Genomic DNA, 23199 nt, shown 5'->3' with positions numbered 1-23199 from the left:
AGATTGTGAAACGATTTCAGAATATCAGATCCTTTTTTCAATGGCATGTAGTTCGATATCATTTTTCCCTAAAGCTTCATTTTCTGAAAATTTATTATATGCTCCAGAACAATCTTGTCTTCAAAAGAAATCCCACATCTTCTGTTATTTCAAAGAACCATGCTTGCACCTGGGCAAAATGATGTAAGCACTCTAGGTGCTGGCTGACTAAAAAGTCACAAGACACAAAATCTCTCTCCTCTATTTTTAATCCCAGGGCTTTAGAATAATATGAGGAGTGCCCTTTGACGAGCAGAGAGGCATTTCAGTGTTTAAAGTAAAAAAAAATAAATATATATATATTTAAAAAAAGAAAAAAAATAATGCTTCAGCAGTATGGCGAGGCATGGTGATTGCATTTACATGCTTTGATTGCTATTCTGAAATACATTCCCACCTGTCCTATTCTAGTGATGACTACAAAGCCCATATACAAATGAAGACTGATTTCAGTAACATGATATCAGGCAAGGCATGTAGTTTAAAAAATTACTTGTTAGTTATCCCCAGTGGTCCCCAGAATGGACTTCAACTCTAGTAACCTAGCAGTACCAAATCAAATAAATAACAAGATTTCACTCTAACTAACTGGTGTTTACTTGGTACTAGTTTATCCAACTATCATGAAATACTTTGCCAAGCCTTAAGTATCCCAACGCTTTCTCCTTCTAAAAGGCACCCAACTCTTGTGCCACTGGTCTTCCAAACCTGGATGAAATCAGCATAGAGGCAATACTGAGAAGTGGCAGCCAGAGGCATATCCCAGCTCCCCAGGTAGGACTCAGCTCACCTGACTGCTTCTCCTCAAACCAAACCCAATGCAGAGCACGATGAACAGGCAGAAATACTTAAATTTCCCTCTCTAGAGTCCTAAAGCCGTTTAGCAGTTCTCCTTCACAATTCTACGTACAATTCTACCCATGTTGAAGTACCTAAAGCAGCAGGGAGAGGTAGGATGGTTTGTAGAGCTGATAGCACCAGCCTCTTCTCAGAGGTACACACCAGGGCGAGAGGCACAGGTTGCAGCAAGCTACACTGCTAGATAGAAGGAAAAGAAAGAAACACACTCTTCATGGTGAGGATGGTCAAACATGGAGCAGGTGCCCAGAGAGGCTGTGAAATCGCCATCCTTGGAGAAACTCAGAGGTCTCCTGGACGAGCCCTGAGCAACACTGAAGTTGGCCCTGCCCAAGCAGGAGGTTGGACCAGAAGACCCCCAGGGCCCCTTCCAACCTGGAGCTATGATCTTGGACCAATCTTCAGGGCAGGGGGTTACAGAGAGGAACACAGCACACAGCTGGTGGGTAACGCGGCTCCTAACTCCACAGTCCCACACCGTATCTGGGAAGACTGAAATCCTACCAAGTCAGGCTGTAACATAGGAAGGCCCTTTCGTAAAACATATCTGACCAAAACGGTTATCACAGGTAGGTAAACATGTAAATGTAAGAATACAGAACACGGCAGTGAGCTGAGTTAGTGCCACTGCATCTGACTGCTAAGCATGCTTGCAGTGTCACCTGCTTTATAACAGCACACACACATTGCCAGACAATAAGGAATAAATATGCAAGATTCTTTCCTATTTCTTTTAACTTGTAAAACGGCAAACCTAAATATTTGAATTTCTTCCATAAGCCTTCAGAAAGACAGAACTTTGATGTTTTTAAAGAGGAAAGATTATTTACTTTTGCTGCAGGCAAGAAATTATAATTTCTTTACTGATTCTGCCAAATGGCTCTATCATGCTTTTTTTTTTTTATTTTCATCAAAACAAGCCACTTTAAGTTAAGGTTGTCCCAAAGCTACACAGTAATCAACATTTTAAGGGTCAGATCAACTTGTTGAACCTCTGTTTGACTTTTCTGACCAAAAGAACTCATCCAAAACCCAAATGAACCACAGGGGAAGAGACTTTTATTCTCTTTCCCCATACTTGGCAGTTGCTAGGAAGAATACAGGCTGCAGTTTTATTCTGTTCACATAAGCAGAACAGACAACTCAGTATCCACACAATTCTTAAACTAAATAAGCTGAATTCAACCCCAGTGACTAATACATTGAAGCCAACAGGGCTTCTCTAGTGCTTCTCTGCAGAACAGCATGGACCCAAGACTTGGGGGTGAAGGTAGAGAAAGAAAGTAAGGAGGAAGGCTGGGGAGTACAAAGTTTTTGAAAGCAAAATAAAAGTGCAAAAGGAGGCAGCAAAAATCCTCTGTGCTGGCACAAACCACAGAGCACACGCTCTTATACTAGCACGCAGGATACTTAAAGATGAGAAGCCAAGTTCCCCTGCACTAAACCAGCATTTTTAAAGATCCAGTTCTTCGGTATTCACTGTACCAGTACAGTTTCTGATTTGAGCCCACGAACACCGATGAAATCCAGACCATCATCGATCTAGAGACAATGGGCAACACTGACAGCACAGCATCTCGTTAATCTTCGTTTGTCCTATCACATCCTGTCATTCTTATGCAAATAGAATATTTGAGGATACATCTTTTCTGCACCCCATGACGAGGAGAAGTGAAGCTGTCAGGAGCACCAGGATGTCATCCTATACCACAGGCCATCACTTCACTCAGCGCCTCGTGTTTTACATCTCAGCTAATGTGTTTGACATTCAAATTTGACCCAGCAGGTGGTAAAACTATCTGATGCTGCAGCAGCACGCATCTTGCTTCCTCTGCTGAAACATTCACCAAGGTCCCCGAGGATCTGACAGCCTCCCTCCCTTCATTACATACCCTGGCTAAGGGAGATCGAAATTCTGCTGAAGAGGAGAAAGATATCTGCATGGGCAGATAACGATAGCAATTCACCCTTCTCACCCAAGAATTAAGCCTGATATTAAAAGTCTTGCAAAACAGAGGTACCATTACAAGAGAAAAAAAGGCCACAAAATCCTGTTGAACTGGCGTAGGTTTTCTTCCATGGAAATCTCTTGGACTACACCAGAAAGTTCATCCATGTATGTCTGCATAAGACGTTTAATTCAAGCTAATCTAAATATACATGGTGCTCAAAATATTTTATGTGATGTTTGTAGCCATAAGTGAAATCTCTTGTTAGGCCAACTGATATCTGAATAGAGAAAAGCTCTGAATAACAAGCAGCTCCATAAAACTACTGCAAATTTTTTTTAGGCATGAAAAATCACTCTTGAACGTAGAAGTCACCAAAAATAAAAATATTTTTCCTACTATTGCTCATCAATTCTACGTCTAGAGTAAAATAAATAAATAAATCAAGAATAGAAGGGAAGTTTTACTATTATTACTGACTCAGAGTGTTTTGTTTCTGTATCACTTTCAAAGAGTGTTCAGAACATCTTGTTCCAGAATCTCTCTCTTCTGGTAGAAACTGCTCTTCCTGCATCATACACGGGATGAAAACAGTATGTGCTGGTTTTGTTTTCTTACAAAAATAAAGGAAACTATCCCCAAGTATTTTCAGCATCGCATGAATGGGATGCAAAGTAGCTAAGTGCTACAAACACAGGACACAACTTGAGGTTGAAATAATATTTCAATTAAATCATGACATCTTAGAGAAATTTTCTTATTAACAGACATTTGTAACAAGTCAAAACAAGTTTAAAATTAAACATAACTCTATAAAGGCTGACTCAAAACTACTCACCATGCAAAAGCAACACAATGTAGTGTTTGCAGAGATGACGATGCCTGCACTAGGCTCAGGGGAATACCCTTACATGTGATATTCCCATGTGCTTTTCTCAAAAGTGCATAAGATCAATCATCACATATTTATCAATTAAGAAGCAGACATAAATGAAGATTGAATCAATTATTACCAATTTTGTAAGTATTTAAAACTTACAAAGCATGCACTCCTCAAACATTTCTTGGTTTCAAAAATCTAAAACATAGTCACAAAAAACTATACCCAACATATTCTCAGTACCTGGAAGTAAAGACTATGGATTGCCTTGTGCCTTTATACAACATGTAAAGTTCATACATTAAAAATTACCGTACAGTCACAATACATCTATGCAAAGAGGACATTTATTTATTGTACTACATTGTTGAACTACTATTCAATACAAAATTTAATTGATTTAATAAAATTTTACACATTCAAGGGCATCACTATAAACCCAAACTGAAAGACTGCCCATTAAGTGAAGTTCATAATACAAATGCTTTCTGGTGTCGGTCTTTTTTTTTTTTCTGGGGAAGAAAATGTGCAACTATTGCACTGGTGTAGCCTGTGTGGCCTGGATGAAGCATGATGAGCATTATACCAACACAAATGTAATTCTCCGCTCCCTTTAAACATCAGTGTAAACCCCTTCTCCGGATTGGTGAAATTTTGCTCTGTTATTCTGTAAGTGAACTCTTTCTGCAAAGTTATCAGAACTTTTTTTCCTTTATATCTTAGCAAAAATAGTATAAAAAATATCTTAAATACCCGTTTATGGTTTTTCGCTAATACAATTTCTATAATCACACAACTTGCTACTCTGAGGGGCACTGTCTCACGCAGCATGGACTTTTTCTTTACATTTAGGGTCAGGACTAACAGCTTTATTGGGGTTAGAATCTACCAGCCTAACACTGCCATACGAACACAAGCGTGCTGTTTGTTCTACGTTTCCTTTCTTCCAGCCCTGTACCATGGGAGTTCCTTAACACTCTGCAGGGACACATATGTATAATATTCTTCCTCTCAGCCTCCACAATGCCTAAAAATCTTCCCTGTGGTGGCTACTATAGCTTGTTACCCACAGAGCTTTCAGATGTTGATGATAAACGCAAGAAAGGAAAGAAGGTGGAGTTGACAGAGCGGTTGCCACAACATGTTATCTGTTCATCCTTCCTGGCTGCAAGTATCACTGGTGCCTTGATTCAGTGACACTGCAGGACCTAGCTCATCCCTGTGTAAGCCCATCTCTCCCCTGACTGGGCCACCTATTCTGTGATATGCTATCCCTCCCCATCTCCTGGCTTTTAGTTAAAACAAAGTATTCCTAGAAAACTGGATATATCAACAGGTCTTTTCAGAAGCAACAGCTCCCTTCATCAACGCCACCACGTTCAGATGCACAGAAGTCAAGTTTTTACCATCAGATGAAAATAAAAACTTTCAGCCACGTCTTTAAGAGATCTGAGTTTGCATCAGTGATGGAAATACAGTTGACATATACCTAGAAAATTCTAACAAAAGTGAACGTTTATCAGGACGCTGTCAGCTGGGTGGCTTCCTTCAGTTCAAAAGGAAAGAGGCTGTGTTCAGGAGCCAAAATACAATTTTATTTTTCCTCAAAACTTCATGTGTAAATGAACCTTACCTTAAAAGCATGCATTTGTACCTATTTTATGCCTGAATGCTCCAAGACCAGCGGAAAAAACACTATTCCAGAAATATCTTAAAATGGAACATGGAAAATATGTATAAAACTTTTAAGAAACACTATTAAAGATTGGGAAAAAAAAATCATTAGCTTGTCGTCAAATTATGAATGTTGTGAAGGTGAAAAGCTGTAAAATAAAGAACCTTAACAATGCAACAAAACATATCTTAAAGGAAATCACTCCAGACCGGTCCGTCTGCTGCACTTAGCTGTGAGAAGACCCAGCAGTGACAGACTGTTTTAAAGTGGATTTTCTAGAGGGCTGCTGGGTTGGTTTTGTGTTTGGAGGCCTTCTGCTGTGTTACAACCCTTTCGTTTTTACAAACTTGCGCTCCAGCAGAGCTGCTGTGAGACCTAAGGAGAAACTGCGCTGTCTGCAGTTGGAACCCCTACTGCTGGCAGCAGGCGAGTGGCACCAAGGAGATGCTTAATCTCTTGAAAGGAAGAAACTAATGAAACCGACAGTCCAGCAAACCCTTGCATAAACAAACACAACAGAAGCAAAACCCACAAAAGCAGTTTGACAGAAATGTTGTTGCACAAGTTCAATGAGCTTGATTTAGGAATAATTTCTTCTAGGAAACGGATACTTAGAATACGGATATTCACAGAAGATTTTGTTTCTGTTAAAATTTTGTAAGAGGGAGAAAAAAAGGCAGGGACATGAACCTTTCCTTTGCCTTGTCACCATTTCCCAACATCTATTCTTAACCATTAATTTATTAGACAACAGTTTGGAGAGTAAACAAAGAGAATTGAATTATTCCAGAAACTGGTCTTCTCAAGAGAACAGTATATACCACCCTGCATCTATTTGTACCTTGTCTATCATGTCCGGTCTGTTTGTAGCTGCCAAAATTGTCACGTCCTTCAGCTGCTCTATCCCATCCATTTCCGTTAGCAACTGAGCCAAGACACGGTCTGCTACATTTCCAGCACCTGAAGAGCTGATTGAAAAACAATTAGTATTAGCATTAGTTTGCCCTTCCCAGAAATTTGGAGAAAAGGAAGAATACATTTTTCTTTTCAATTTTCAGAAGTGTTTCAACAGAAACTTAGTTTCTCTTTATTTTAATTCTGATGTTTATTTTCATCTTAAACAGCTGAAGGCAAAATAATCAGTCATATGAAGTGAGAAAATGCAAATTAGAGAATTAGTCCTTTCTCAATAACAAGCCATCTTTCAAAAGCAACTGAGGTTTGCTACTTTCTACCCTGCTGTATAGGCTGTAAAGATTTAACACAATGTGGATGTCTGGAATAAACATTTTTATAACAACTGAATCCATGCAGATTTTTTTACTAGTCAAACAAACTTTAGTTTTCAGCACCATCCAAGTCAGTGCTTACACCAACCCATGAAGTATAAAAATTAAGTAGTTATGTATTTTGCAGAGTTGGTCTACGTTTTTGTATTCTCCCCATCAAACGAGTAAAAATTGAGTGTTGACCAACTCCTTCATAATGGCATTGTCAGTCCTTAGGTCAGTTGATTTTCCAGATACCAGGAAAAAAAACCTGAGAAACAGAAAGTTCCAGTTTTGAAATCACCAATATGTGAAAAACCTAAACAGGCCAGACATAAACTATTTTAAGCTTTATTTATTTATTTTAGTCTGGAATTAACTCTGGTAATGTCAATGTTCACAGCAAACTGCTTGAATTACTTAAATATATGTAGCAAAACACATTACAGAAATAAACTCACTTTCATTAAATCTTCTAACATCTTAAAAAGAATAAGTGATGTACCACCTTCTTCCTAGACATTTATCATGTATGCGTGCACATATATATGCACGTGTGCGTATGTATATTCACATGAATAATGAAGGATGCAGAAGACATTGCATAAATCACACCAAGAGACTAAGGACCTATGTTGCAATAAGTAATAAATCTTATGAACAGCTGTGTTCTTTACACTATCCCATCTTCCTCATTCTCCATAAAGAGGCTTTATTTCTGAAATATTATAAAAATAGGTGACTGCACGTCATCTCATGTTTTACTTTTGAAAAGGTGCTGTGCCTAGGAGACACTGGGACTGCACACGGATAACTGTATATGCTCAGATACAGACGCACTACACCAACGATGTATGGGTGTTCCTTTCAGCGCCAAGCTCTAGGTACATACAGATGAAACTGTGTGTTTCACTATGTATTTATGGAAGAAGTGTATTACAGCCTGCATTAGCTATAGGAATAATGTAAACAGGTGTCAGTTCTCCCCTAGTCAGAGAGGTGGTGGAGGAGGGAAGGACAAACAAAAAAAAGAGGAAATGAGAGAAACAAAGCAAGAAAAGCTGAGAAAAGCTGACCCACCACCAGGACCATGCTCAGAAGGAGCAGGATGTGTGCCTGCTGTGGTGCCAGGCTGTGGGCCAGCATCCCCAAAGCTCCTCCTGGCGCCCGGGGGCTGGAAGTGAAACCCCCGTGAGCCTGGCTTTTGCCCCCCACTGTCAGCAGCCACAGGTAGGGCTCCTGGCACTGCTCAGCCATCAGCTGCCTCCACACACCTGTGCCATTTGGGGGGGAAAAAGCCCACGGCCACGCTTCTCCCTTTGCCCTTGGGAAGGGGCTGCTGGCGCCGCTTCTCTCTCTGCGTGCTGGGCAACTTCACTTTTTCCACCCTCAAACGGACATTTTCCAGTACAATTTAACAAAATAAGTCTCCTGATTTCTGAAAAGCAACATTCATTCTGAAATAAGCGTTCAGAGCTTTCCCAGTGGATGTGGCACCGGAGGCACCCACTTAGCCACAGAGCTGCTGCAGCTTCCCAAACACCTCGGAGGCGAAGCAATAGATTTTCTCCTAATAATCTCTCCAACTTTCCCGTTCTACAACTGGTTCTGTAATTTTCCAGAGCAAAACAGTTAACCTATCAGACCTAGCCTGGAAAATATCTTTGAGGGGTTATAATAAATGTTGGCTAACAGAATATTTAGGTTGCTAAGAAATATTAGAGAAGGGACTTGGGTTAGCTCGTTGTCAGCTTTCTGGTTTGCTGCAGCCAGGTTAGAAGCTCCCGAGCGGGATCAGAGCATTTCTAACATACCCCTGGGTCACAGCCCCATTGACTTGCAGGGGGCTGCATGTGATAAAACACTTCAGGTGTTGTGCAAGGATAGTAAATGCTTTTCGAAGTACACTGAACTTAAAGGAAATTAAAATCAACTTTGTAACATAAGCTAGTCTCAGGAGGGATTCAGGCCTCCCATCCTGCACAAGTTTCACATTCACTCAACTTTATACCCCGTGGATCACACACAAGAAAAAGCTAAGCAAAGGGAAAAAAAGTATTAAGGCTGGGACCAAAATGTTAAAATTACATGAGATGATCTGAAGCTAGAAGGCTTGGGGGGGGGGGAATGCTAAACTTTTTTTTTTTTTTTAAAGGAAACAAAGGAGAAATGCTTGTTTATAAAGAGAGGTGGCTAGAACGGATATTACATCTTTCCCCAATATAAACGTTTCTCTTACAAGTATCGGACTAAAAGGAAAAAAAATATTTACTCTAAAGAAAACCCCTGCTGTTACAGGGGAACGTATATTGCAAAGGCTTTCACACAATTAGGGTATAATCAGAAAATTGCAGTTAAGCAATAATTGATGGCATAATACCCAATAAACAATTAAGGGGAGATACCAGCACAATACTAGGGGCTTTTACAAGGGTAATACTAGGGGCTTTTACTAGGGGCTGTTAAAAGGAGTAAGAAGATTTTAAAACCACACAAGCCAAAAATACCAATAATAACAGCAGTACCAAATGAAGACACGTCTGGATCTGTGACCAGAAGTTTTCAATTTTAGTGATTTTATTTACATAGTTCACTAAGCCGTCATACGATGCACCATATTTAGCACAGAGTCTAGAGCAAATTAGCTTTTGGCTTAGGAGGATACCCCATGAAATCAGGGGCAGGCACGCGTTTACCGAGCCAGATCTCTTTACCAGCCGCTCAGAGCTGGAGCAGCGCAGCACCGCGCGCCGAGAGCTCTCGCGCTGCCTAAGCCGTTAATCTGAAGGGTGACATGCAAGTATGCATTTTTCCATTTTCCCATGATTTCCCAGCAAGGGTTTCGAATTAACACAGGCAATGTTCATTAAGGCTGCCTGGACTTTTGACGCAAACAGCAGTCAGAGCCACAAATGATGATTAACCCTCCAGTCCCAGGCTGCCGCTGCCAAAACCAACTTCCAGCCGAGCGGCGTCTTTGCCCCCCTTCTCTCTACCTGACCTCCGTGCCTCGATGTCATCATCACAACCGCATGGAAATAGCTCGCAAAAGGCACGTATGGGTACAAACTAATTTCCTGTCAACACGCCGCCTACAAATCCCGGCGGTCGGCATCAGGAACCTTACATAATCCACGCAGGGCCATGTGTGCACGGGCGTGTGCATGCAAGAGCCGTGCCCCGACCAGAAATACCTTGAACTTCAAAATGAAAACGTGTGAGGAAAGAGGAGCCTGGCTGCTTCACGCGGGCCTGAGAATTTGAAATAATCATGTAACAAAATCCATCAGTCTGTGGGCTACGTGCTCTTTTAATCTTTTTGCCAACTCCTAAATCCTCGATGAAGTAGTTTTAAAGGCAAAAAAAAAAAAAGGTATTCATTTGTACTAGTTTACCGCATCAGCCAGAGCCAGATATCCTCCCCTACACGAGGTTCCAGCTAATGCTGCAAGTACCCCAAGAGCCCCAGGCTGAGCACGCCTGCGCTCCTGCACGCGCTGCCCTCAACCAGCAGAGAAACTTCCCGAACTGCCGAGCCCACCAGCCAAGACTGCCCACGGATTAAGACAGGCTCTTCACGGGGAATAGGGAAAATGAAACCTCTCCTCAGTATTTTATTTTAGCTGAAGGCGCTTCCAGTGTGCATTCTGGCAGAAGAAAACACACCTGCTACAGCATACCAAAGCGTCACCGTTAACCTGAATTAATTTTGGCCTTGTCTGCTGGAACTGAGAGACCCGGATCCCAGCTCCAAATTGCATAGAGCAGGTGAGGGCCACCCACAGTGCCCTTTCTTCTCATCTCCGGCCTCATCCAACGCCCATCTAACCACCGGATTCAGACGTCAACAGGCACTGTCCCTCCCACGTGAACACCTTAAGCCACTCATACTTCTTCCCGTGAATATAAAAGCAACTGCGACCTGATTCTACCACTGCATCAAGGAGTACGTACCTACAGCTCATCAGCATATCCACAAGGAAACTGCTTCCAGACACAACTACATGTATGCAATCCTCAGATCTCAGTGCTACCTTTCTTGTTACAGGTAGTTTGCTGACTGAAACAGCTTTCTTGTTTTGTACATTTTTACTTGTTTAGCACCCTTTTCTTCTTTTCTCCCCTTTATCTAACAGATTATTTTCGTATTTGGAAGTAGAAGTACAAGAAAGCAGTGCTTACTATTTCACCTCATGATGAAATGGCACTGCAAGCCGATGCAAATGTACATTTACATCGGCTGAAAACCTAGAACACTTCCAAAGCCAAGACAATGAATGTTTTTTTCAGAACAGCAGATGTTATTTTCATTGGAAAATATATTTAAATCCAGACCTCCAATTAAATCCTGTCAAGGAGAACCAGCGACTCTCCATCTGCTATTGACTTCAGCGACGCTGAAGCCCATCTGAACACCTTCGGTACAGAATCAGGACCTTAGTTCAGTTACGTTGTTAAACTGTAGGCGTGAAAATGCAGGAACTATTCACACCGCAACCTTCTGAGCACTTTTAAATTCACAGCAACTGTGAAGCTGGGAAACCAGAAGGAAGTGTGGGAGGCCCCATCCCGAGGAGCCCAGCGCTGCCCAGATGACCCCACCTCAGGCAGACCTGAGGGGCCGAAGGGGCAGGCCTCAGGAGATGCAGCCAGGATAAATTACTGCAGGGGGATTAATCTCCACACAGCTGAAATCTGTAACACAGGCTTTGTGAGAAGGGAGTGCAGCCCACCCTCTTTTCCAAAACGTCCTCTCAGGCAAGATTTACACACAGATAAAAGCTGCCTTTCTTATTTTTCTCTCTAACAAAAGAATTGCAATAACAATCAAAATTTACTGGTTTTAAAAGTACTCTTGGACATGATATCATCTCAAATAATTCCTTCCCTGGAATCTCTGGAAATAATTTCATATCAAAACAAATGCAAAACTCATTGACACGACAGAACGGCTGGTATCAAAAAATGAGCACGGGTTGAAGCTGAGCTTTCTGGCAGGGCTCTCGGCCTCCCCACAGACGAGGGAGGCAAGACTGTCCTGACGAACCGAAGCCCCTTGCCATCATGCTGCCACACCAGCCTCGCCTCACCCGTACCATCTGCAGGGTTTTATTGAGTCTGACATTTCTGTCAGGGCTTTGCAGGGGTAAACTGTCAGCAAGGAGCACCTGCCAAGGCGGTCCTCTCAGTCCAACTGCCACGGCCGTAATTAACTGTCACGCTGTTTTATTTCCTTCCCTCACAAAACCCAGTGAAATACAGCTTTGGCAGTTCAAGGTTTTCCACAGCATTAGAAAATATCTACTCCAATAGCAATACCAGAAAAAGAACGATAATGGCAGCATCTTGCCTGATAGCAAATTTCAGTCAAAAATTATCAGTAGGGCATTCTGTCCAGCTGAACGGACACTGCCGTGCCAGTTAGAAAAAGCAGGCTCCTCCACGCAAATATCCCTCGCTGAAATAGTAATTCAGTCAGAATATTCTTATCAGTCCAGACAGGGTGTATTTTAGCTGTGAACTTTGTTTCCCCTGAATGCTACTGGGGCTTCAAAACTGAAACCTTATTAAATATACTGGGTTTACAGAGATACGCATGTTTACATAAGCAGTGCAATATCACTATTTTTCCTATATAACAGCTTTCTGCCTCCCCCCCCCCCCCCCCCCCCGAAAATCAGAACACCTTTAACATCATATACTTATTTCTGCTTATCTATCATAGAATCATAGAATTATTAAGGTTGGAAAAGACCTTCAAGATCATCTTGTCCAACCATCACCCTACTACCAATGTCACTAAACCATGTCTCTAAGCACCAGGTCCAACAAGCTGCAAAACCATCCTCCAGAATTACTAATTGATTCTTCTACACACATACACACACAGCAAATGAGGTATTTCATAAAACAAAAAGGCATAGCAAGCATACTTAGGCAAGAGTAATCATTATGAAAACACTGGGCCAAATTCACATCTGGCACATGTACAGTACAACTCCCATGCATATTATTAATTCAGACTGCTACAGATGCTAGAGGCTTGGATGTTATTAAAAATCTGGGAAAGAGACACAGCATGCAAATTCTGTGCATAGTATTATCAGTTAAATCACAGAATGGTTGAGGTTGGAAGGGACCTCTGGCGATCATCTGGTCAAACCTCCCTGCCAAGCAGGGTCACCTAGCTCACGTCTCACAGGATGGCATCCAGGCGGGTTTTTGAGTATCTCCAGAGAAGGGAGACTCCACAACCTCTCTGTGCAACCTATTCCAGTACTCTGTCACCCTTACAGTAAATTAAAGGGTCCTCATATTCAGCCAGAAATCCCTGTGCTTCAGTTTGTGCCCACTGCCTCTTGTCCTGTCGCTGGGCACCACTAAAAAGAGTTTAGCCCCATCCTCTTGACACTCGCCCTTCAAACATTTGTATATGTTGAAAAGGTCCCCTCTCAGTCTTCTCCAATATATTGGCTATTCATAAAATAATAATAATAATAATAAAGAACAACTATTAAGTGCTAAAACAAAAACCCACTCCCCATAGCAGGGAATTTTCCTGCCTGTATCATCAGAAAAACCCTGGAAGAAGATAATTCTAAACCCTTCCCTCCATCAGCACCCTACAATTAGATGTAGTCATATGTTACATGCACCTCTATCAGATTTTAACCACTATATTGTTCTGCATCTTCCCTTTTTCCTCAAGACCTAGATTCAAGCCCTACAGAAAGGACATCTTCAGAGGAATAATGGGGGAAGTCACTGAAATTCTGAAACTGGGTAGAACATTTAACTTTATGGTTACCTCCAGCCTCAAAATGGTGTGCTTCATGTCATTTGGTCGTTAAAGCTTTAGAAAAGCACTGAAATATAAAAGAATTCTTATTCCTTGACTGACCTGCAATGTCTACACAAGCTTCCTGAAAAGAGAACATGAGCTTTGTGAAAACTGGAAATAGTGCTCAGCTGTCAGGAGGTGACTTTATAACAAGTGGCCAGACTGCTTTAGCTACATCCTAATTAATCTCCATGTTCATACAAGCAGCCTCTTTTGCCCAAATTTCTTATTACTGCAGCTTCCAGAAGTTTGTGAAGTAGGTCCAGAAAAAGGCAACACAATTAAAGGAGAAGAGGAGCCAGTCTGCGATGGATTTGGAAGCGACAGGCTGTCTTCCAGAGGGCTTTCCTTAAGCACATTACCAAATCCTTAAGTACTAGACGGCGATCCATGGCCCGTTCCCATCTGCCTGCAACCAGACACACGTCTATGAAAGATGGACACGGGGCCTTGCCTTCATCTGGCACCGGCACCATCCAGCTGAAACAGGACGATGCTGACATCTAGAGCTCTCTTATTCTTTTAACAGTCGCCACCTTAAAAAAAAACATGCACCTGATACACAGTATATTTCCCATTTTCTTTCTTTCCGTTTCCCTCAACATTTCTCTTCTGTGCATTCCTGGAAGTTAATCAAGTTGAAAACTGTAATCAATCACGTCTACCAGGGAAGCTAGAACAGTTTAAATTGGAAGCGTTACAGACCTAGAAGTAAGTAACTAGACTGGATTTCGTTTCATTATAACAGTATTTAAATATGAGAGGCTTACATTCACCTGGAATAAGTTTCATTTATAAGTTTTAATGACAATTATGTTCTCCTTTGATTTCATTTAAAAAGGCATTCAATAATTATAGTCCTAACCCTGCCAGCAGTTGTAGCCTGCTTGCTGGGCCCATTGCATGGGCAAGCTGAACATAGCCACAGCCAACACCACACCAGGAAGCGAAGTGGCCACCGCTTATGGCCACTTCTGATCCCCTTAGTCCTGGTATCTATTTCAACTGAGCCTCTGTCAGGAATCCAGACAAAAGGCTCAAATTCATGTCTTTGGTTGAAGCACCTTGCTGCAGGTCAGCCTTGCCACAGCCCTTCTGGGCACTGCAGAACACGCTTACCTACTTAATGGACTTGATTAGTTCCTCTAAATCCTGTAAATATATCCATGCATCTGAATGATTGCAAGAAAAAGATTTGTAGATCCAGTCCTGCTTCCACTGATGCCAATGCAAGTCTTACTGACTTCAACTGGGCACAAAGCTTCAAATGTCAAAATTACAACAAAGGCTGGCAAAATTACAAATATATATATATATTACACACAGAAAGAAACACGGATTTAAAACACATTGTGATAAAGGATTATTTTTTTTTGCTGGACAAGAATCTTCATGAGTTTGCTTCAACAATAAAGGGGTGCAGATATTTATCACATATACATAACATATGGGTAATGGTATCCGTTAAAACTGCTATTCCAAAACAAATCACAAGCTTTACTGTGCAATTCAGTTATTTCAAAACTTTACTTCTTCACCATTTGTGAAGGCCTAAAGTAGCTTTTTTACAGCTTTTTTCCCCAGACAATAATTGTTTTTGGATACCAAGTACCTTATAGAACTCAGACCACAATCACAAATTTTCCAGTGCCTCAACTCTCCATCATATCCAAACAAAGGTGGTATTGCCAGGAATCAGCTGGTGGTCCCTGATTCAGGGACAACCAGTGCCAACGTAAGTCAGAAGATCAAGCTCCCTGCCTGACATAGCCAGTTGCTAGCATCAGGTCCATCACAACTCAAGTACGGCACAGGAAAACTGCATTTCTTCCATCTACTCTTTGCTCATATCCTTTGGCCTTTGCATACGTAATGTCAGGGTGACAATACCTCCTTCAGCTCTTCTGCTGGTGATTTATCAAATGCACAAGCGGTTTTCTGCTGAGAACCTGTAGCCTATCTAATACCATTTTGCTGTATCCCTGCAGAGTCCAGCCCATAGACTTCACCTCTCCCATGAGGGAGGCTGCCAATTACACAAGAAAATTTGCATAGATACAAAAGTGTGACTGTATGTTCAAGCGTACAGTGTAAATATGTGCTATAATACTCCAGAAAGACAAACATCTCGGTTTAAAATCCGAAAATTTATCACAGTCCCTGTTAGAAGTACAGTTGCCATACTACAGAAGAGAAGCTGCCATTCTTTATAGCTTCACCTAGAAGCCTGCGTGCCTCAAAAATTCAGATGGCAAATATTTTAACACCTGAAGTGAAAACAGTACCTCTTTCAGACATTTTGAGCATTTTAATTTGTGGCTTCGGAATGTAGCCATGCCCCCACTCCACTGTACCCCATCATACATGATAACAGACATCCCTGGAAGAGCATCACCATATTGTAGTTTCAGTGGGTTGGTACCAAAGCCCTCTCACTTTGTCATTTCTACCTTCACTCCAAAAAAGGTTAGTATTGTTCATCTACCAACTTGTTTCGGCCTTCACTAATCAAATGCAAGGTACTGATCTTTGTCCCTTGTCCTTTATTTTCCACCTTGGAAAACTGTATTTAGCAGTATCACATCTGCCTACATTTCCCATCTTACATTACAAAGATTTGCAGTTAAAGAGGAATTTTTTTTTTTTTTGCTTCTGAAAAACAAGAAAAGGAACAAATACGTCCATTGCCCAAAAATCCTAAAAATCCTACTTGTATAAACAATGTCCCATTTCCAAAGCACATAGATTTCTTAAGTTCAGCAAACAGACTGTCTGTGCTGCATTTACACAGAGCCATGTTCATTCATCACTTTCAAGTCTAATTACCAAGCCATTTCCCTCTTGGCAACCTCTAATGGCCAGAAGAATTAGGTTTTACATGGTCAGGATAGCAAGGAATAACAAATACCCATAATTCTTCGCAGCTGTGCAATTTGTTAAGAGTCTCGAGCTCTGAGCGGGGAAGGGATTACTGAGAGGCAAACATTCCTCCCCGTGTGCTGCTGTATCTGGACCAGCCCTGCGAGTCTCCCTTCAGCACAGTCTCTCCTCCAAAGAGTTGTAACATCAGCTTGCAAAAGTAAGGAAAAAAAAAGTCGTCACCAGCTCATGGAACCTATCACTAGTTACAGCCACAGGAAAAATTTACAGGACAGTGGAAAAGATTTCGTGCATCATGTAGCTCACCTCTCCCAGCACAAGACTGCTCCTCGCCGCACGTTAACCCATGAAACGTCAGTTTTGTTTGAAGCATGTCAAGTGGTAGGTTGCTGAGCTTCTCCCATAGGACCAATTCACAGTGAAAGAGAATTCACCATCTGAACTCTTCCTAATTTTCAGAGGTTTTTCCTGTCTTAATGTAATCATTTTTCCTACTCTAAATTCATTGCGTACCTCTACTTTCTCCCCATTTTTTCATCAGTAGGTTTATCATTTCTTCTTTAGAATCAGTTACAGTAAATGTCTTCCTTTTTCCTCACTGTTGGTCCATTCTCTTTAAGCTTCCTCTAATACCTCTACGTAAACCAGAGTGAAAAATCTTCCGAGAGGTCTTGGATATATTAGGTAGAGTGTTAGATGTTGTATTAAAATTAAGGAATTATGGCTTGGGACTGAAAAACAAGTAAGACACTGTGGCAGATCTGAATGCACCTACAGTGTTTGCAATGGCATGTGCAGTGACAGAGACTCTGCCACATGATGCAAAAGAGACATTGCACATCATGGTGCAAACAAGAAGATTCCTCAGCTTTCTTGATCTACCTGATATTAATTTGCATCTGCTGATGAGATGGGATTGTTTAGTGATCTCTATAGAGGGTTGGGAGCAAAACGTTTATGTTTTAAACCCACAAGCTTTAGTCAAATCTAAACAAGTAATAATGGGTTAATGAATATTTGGCAAAGTGCTCTGAAGAGTATAAGCAATTACTCAATGTTATTCCACATCTGTATATCAGATCTGAACCGTGCATACAACTACTCCCACAGCTTAACAGTTTATGCTTTTCTGTATCTCTGGACACATCCTGTGAGGATCAGGAGAGGGTACCTACCCAGGAAGTTCTGGGATGCAGTGCATTTTCTGCACAAGACCCACAGCCCACAGAATCCTAAGTAGGATTTAAACTAAGAGGTAAAACTTTTCCAAAGTTGTATCCCAGTTTTTCACTGCCAAGATGGAGAAAATCAATTCAACCAACAGAGGGAACAGGGAGACAATATAAACAGGTGTTTCCTTGAAAACTTCAGTATGGTTAGTAATAGTACAGGAAATGGATCTCCAGAGGCCACAAATCGTTAGCATCTCTAATGCATTTGCAAATTCCTACTGTGCAAAGTCAGCCTGTAAAAAAAGGCCATTTCTAATAAGTGCCTTGTCTGGTTTCCTACACCATTTAATTTCAGATGAATTTTATGAGAACTCTGCTACATATTTTACCTCCCATCTGGTTCAGATTTGACAATGAAATATTTGTGTGTCCCACCCTGTTCTTTTTAAAGCTCCAAAACCAGATGTCTCCAGTGCAACATGACTGCAGCAGGTCATACCACATTCTTCAGCAAGCTGTGCCAGGCCTACTACCCCCCACAGACAGTTCCAGGTAAGGTAAAATTGGGTTATTTACCCCCTAAAAGAATAAAACAAATAAACAAGCTCAATGCCTTTAGGGCATGGGGTGAAAAGGCTGATTAAAACATACTATGTCTTAATTCTTCCAGAAGGTTTTATCTTGATGAAGCAGTGTTTCTGAAAACTAAACACATGAGCATTGCAGCAGAGGGAATTTTTTTTCCTATTGGCTTGATTCCAGCACACATTTTTGCAACTTCTCTATTGTGAAAAGCAGGCAGGTGTTTCAGTGAATACCACAGGGTGGCTAGCGTTTCTAGGAAGTTTACCAATGTCACAGTTGCATACACTGCATATGAGAAGGATGCTGATGGGGACGTCTTATATCAGCTTTTGCAGTTTCGACAGAGAATGTTTTCATTTTCTTAGTAGTTTCACAGGGCAGCTCTATGCTACACAAGATGACATCTCCTTTTAAGTAAACAATTCTAGTTGCTGAACCATCAGAATGACTGATGTCTTTAACCCATTTTTGCAGATACAAATGGCCCCTTCAAAATACAAAGGGATCTGTGTGGATGCCAAGGTAGCTTCTTTTCCAGAAACATGATGGAAAACTGATGCTCCTTTAAACTAGATAAATACTTTCTACATGCATGTATGTCATAGTTCTTCATGCAAATCAAACAAAACAGAAAAAAATACGTAGTTGTTCACCAGAAAAAGTATTTTATGAAAAAAGTGTCCCCCAAGAAAGACTACTTCCATAGCTTGTCAAATCTTAAATGCCACAGCAGCAAATAAAACCTGTTATAATACTGCCTCAGACAAAAGCTTAACACCTCTCATAATCAACAAAAAGCAGGATATTGTAAGAAGACTGTTAGCTGCTTGCACAAGAATCCCATTTTAAGGTAACACATAAAAGGACATAAGCGCTCCTAATTTTTTTCATGAAGTTTTTCCCTGTCTAGCAAAATGCTTCAATGTAAGTTTAAATTTAAGCATACGAGTAGTCTCTTTGGAAATCCCAGAGTTATATAGCATATGATCATTTGCTTTGCTTGATGGAGGCACTATATTAGGACAGTGCAACAACCCTGGGAAAAGAAAGGAGTTAGTTACTGGAAAGAAACGCAAGTTAAAACCACAAAAAAGAGCCAAAGGGCATGAGAACCAGTAGAATCCTTCCTGCTAATGACATGAGAAAGGATGAACTCCACCAACTTACCTGTTTATGCCAAGTGAAATATGCTTATACTTAAGTCACAAATGTTACTCTTCTGCATGTGGAATGAATTTATTTAATAAAATAATTCTAGAAAGACAATATACTTGTGATTGCACAATGTACAAGTAAATTATCAGAGAATAATGTCTGTGATTTTTGTAGCAGGATTACTTACCTTCCCCTTTCAACTGCCAACGCATCTATTTCATCAAAGAAAAGAACTGAAGGAGACACCGCTCTGGCTTTCCTAAAGATCTAGAAAAACAACAATGAAGCACTCAGTTTTAAGGCGCTGAATTTTTTTTTTTACATACTGCTATCACCCCCTGCACACCTCAAAAGCTACAGAACAACAAAGAACAGACATAAGCTTTATGGTCATTTGTTTTAAAAACAGATCTTTTATTAGCTATTCCTGATCCTGCATAACACAGGCTTATAGTGAAAATTGCTACAGGATCCCTAATTTGATGGGCATCACTAGGCCAGTGCAGCATTAAGTTAAACAGCACAAAGATCCCTTCTGGTTATTGTTTGGTCATTTAAAAAACTTAAATCAAAAGATTTTTTTGCAAAATTTAAAGATAACCTTATAAGCACAGAAGAATTTGAACGCCAAGAAAAGTGAACATCATGTATAGCTTGCACTTTCTCACCTCTCTCACTGCTCGTTCAGACTCACCAACATATTTATTCATCAGCTCAGGTCCCTGTAAAATAAAGAAAAGACGTTTTAAATACATATTATATTTACATCCCAAATGACTGTCAAAATCTGCTAGTGTCACCTTACTGATAAACTTACAAGGAATTTTGACAATTTGCCACTTGCAAAAGTCTTACTTGTGCATTTTTCAGCTTACATTCCACCTATACCAAGTTTTCTTCCATTTATAGCACTGCACATGCAAGTAACTATGCCTGTAGGTTAATCCTCTTACTATAATGCTTACCTAGTACTTTAATGAGAAACAGCATTAATCAAAAAAATAAACACTTGGGGGTTCTCAGGAGTTGTTGGATCAGCAACAGCAACAAGGGGGCTGCAAGTCAGCCAAAAAGATGATTTACAGAAAAGCATTTACTTGTACACTCAACATGCATCCTACCTAGCCAAGCACTGAAGCAGTGACTTAAAACCACGTTTAACAGCACTTTTTTGAATCAGACAACCTGCAGGTCCAGAGAGGAGCAGCTGCCATAGCTGCACACCTGAAACCCATCTATGAGGCACTCCATTCCCAGTGAGAAAGCTGTTCAGTGTCTTCACTGATTTGCATTCCTCCTCCTCTCTGCCAAGCACAATTATTAGTGCCAGCTGCTGCGGTGCCTGTTTATACTCACAGCCCTGTCCACCAGGAAAAGACCGGAGACCACAGGGTCAGTGCTGAAGTCTTGAGCAAGTACTTACAATTACAAAAAGCAAAACAATGGAGAACTCTCAGAGCATTTTCTGTTTTGCTGTATCCCGTAGGACAGGCTGCTAAAATAACGCTTCTTAATGAGGCTAAGATTCTCATGGGATTGGTAATGACTCATTGACTTCAGCCTGGTTTGCATCAACATTGACCTACAGCCATGACCAGCGATGATTATCCACTGCCCTGAACAAAACGAGCCAGTGGCTTTGGTCTGTTTTCCAGGGAACAGGTGCCCTCATAATTTCACCAGCAGAAACAACGTCCTTCACAGCTGGAAAACTGCACAACCTTCCTGTGCTTCAGTGCTATGAGCACCTTCGGGCAATGCTCTGCTCTGAGCAGTAAGGCAGCGTCAAACAGCAGTTATGCTGGAACCAGGAATGTGTGGCAGACATATACCAGCAGTGACAGAGCTTCTGGCACAACCCCTCTTCCAGCAGGACCACCTGGTCTTTGTACCCAGGTGGGCAGAACACAGATTCTTTACTCCGAAAATGTAGCACACTGTTTTTTTTGCAGCCTCCCCTCTCCACTCTCATTTTCGACCTTGCAGTAAGTTAGCGCACTGACTTTATCCTGACACTGGCACCACTGGAAGGCACCTCTGCAAATGTTTGGGAATAGATATATACTGTAATAAGAAAAGCATAAGTTATGTGGTATCAGCAAAGCATACTGGCTAGGCCACATTATTATTTTTTATTTTATTTTATTTTTTAGTGTTGGCCGTTACCATAGGGCCAGGTGAGATACAGCAGCAGCCAGCTGTAGCATACCATACAGGTAAAGCCAACTGTGTAAGGGCTAAAGAAGAGTACCGTATGCCTTGCCAGTAGGAAACAGAAATGATACAAGTGCTGCTACCTTCCGCATCCATCCTTAAAACAACTGCTGCAGTAGCTAAAGTTAAAATGTCACCTGTAGGCTTTCAACAACTTCAAAGTCTACTGGACGCCTGCATAGAAACAGAACTGTTCAGATACATAACTCAGGAAAGAAGAAGAAAAGGAAAAAAACAAGGTAAGAAGGTGAGAGAGTAATGCAAGGCCTTTTCTTATATTCACCGTGAACATCAAAGATGAGGAGCAAGCAGCCGTTTGTGCAGAACAGGCTTGTAGCCTCGAATAGACAGCATCCAGCTGCCCTGGGCCCTTGCCATTCATCATGTTCATTGCAGATGAGAAATGTGATAGAGTGGGCCCAGCAACTGCCGAAGTAACAAGACAGCAGCTTTCACTTTCTGTCTAGCTTTTTGTCAAACCTCTGCAGATTCTACCCACGATTACAGATTTCTCCTACTACCTTTTTCTTGGAGCTTCTCTCTCATGCCCTTATTCCCACAAACTGTCTTCATCCACATCAGCATTCTCATGGAAGCCAACATCATATACATCAGAGCCAACAGTGTACTCCTCTAGTATGACAAACAACATCAAATAGTCTGACATTTTCTCTTCTTTTGTCTGAGCAAAAAATACTTAAAACCAAAACTACTCCCTTTGTGCTTTAAGGTACAATATAATTTCAGATGCATGGAGTTTTATTTTTAATTACGCATTAAAATATGATCAAGGCAACATCAAAGCAATACGTACTGTTTAAAATGTTTCCAAAGAGAATTATTTTGAATGCATGGTTTTGCTGTAAGCTTTAACATGAAGTTTTTCTCTATTTTTCTCTTCATTAAGCAGCAACTCCGGGTGAAAGACCACTATGTATTAATGACCTGTGCCTCCCTATGGAGAATTTTCATCAAAGTTGATTTGAAGAAGGTCTCATAGTTTACCACTCACCAACAATACCAGAACTGTCGTTCAGAAACATGTCTTTTATTACAAGCAGCTTGGAACTCCTATTATACACGGCAATAAAAGGAAAAGACTCCAAAGTGAAAGAAAGAGCACACCAAAGAAGAGGAATTGGTATACGTTTCACCAAATGCAAACACTTAAAACCACAACACAAAAACTAGAAACGTTCAAAGAAGCTGGATGTAGGAACTGAACTGGGTTAGCTCTGGTCCAAGCCAAGCTGAACGTCTGCCTTACCCTGTGTGAAAACAGGTTGTCCTTTAGCTGAGATTGCTGGCCGCTCTTCCCAGAGATCGGTCTGTACGCCAAGCAGCCCAGTTGCCATCACCAAGCTGCTGGCTGACAGATAAGCACTGCTTCCAATTTTCTGAAAGTTCACCTTCTCTTTTCAGGAAACTCGTTTAGAAGTTGGAGACCATTCAAGAAATGCCAGGAGATTTTTTATTATTATTATTTTTCAATGCTTTTCTATTGCTTTAAAAAAATCAAATGACATGAACCGCACTTATTCAGCAAATTGACAGTTGGTGAAACATCATTTTTGGCCTGGAGGTGACCATAATGATTCCTTTAAAAGCTGTTTACAGCTGTTGATATACTGACCTAGAGGTGCTAGTAACAAATGGTACAGTTTAATGATGCATAGCTCTGCT

General features: G+C 41.1%; 1 protein-coding gene across 5 annotated transcripts in view; it reads right to left on the bottom strand.

Moving 5' to 3' along the window:
- The window catches only part of AFG2A (AFG2 AAA ATPase homolog A), a 190777-nt gene that overhangs the window by 127403 nt on the left and 40175 nt on the right, over positions 1 to 23199 (bottom strand). For all 5 annotated transcript variants that reach the window (XR_007168731.2, XM_048078138.2, XM_048078139.2 and 2 more), the window contains 3 exons: positions 19971 to 20024; positions 19490 to 19569; positions 6243 to 6369 (listed from right to left, as the gene is read on the bottom strand). Coding sequence is in view for 4 of the 5 variants with exons in the window: in XM_048078138.2 (XP_047934095.1) it covers positions 6243 to 6369; positions 19490 to 19569; positions 19971 to 20024 (261 nt within the window). In the remaining variant the exon portion in view is untranslated. The remainder of the gene's footprint in view (positions 1 to 6242; positions 6370 to 19489; positions 19570 to 19970; positions 20025 to 23199) is intronic.

Source organism: Anser cygnoides, chromosome 4, assembly GCF_040182565.1.
Source record: "Anser cygnoides isolate HZ-2024a breed goose chromosome 4, Taihu_goose_T2T_genome, whole genome shotgun sequence".
NCBI lineage: Eukaryota > Metazoa > Chordata > Aves > Anseriformes > Anatidae > Anser > Anser cygnoides.
This window is presented reverse-complemented; position numbering and strand designations above follow the sequence as displayed.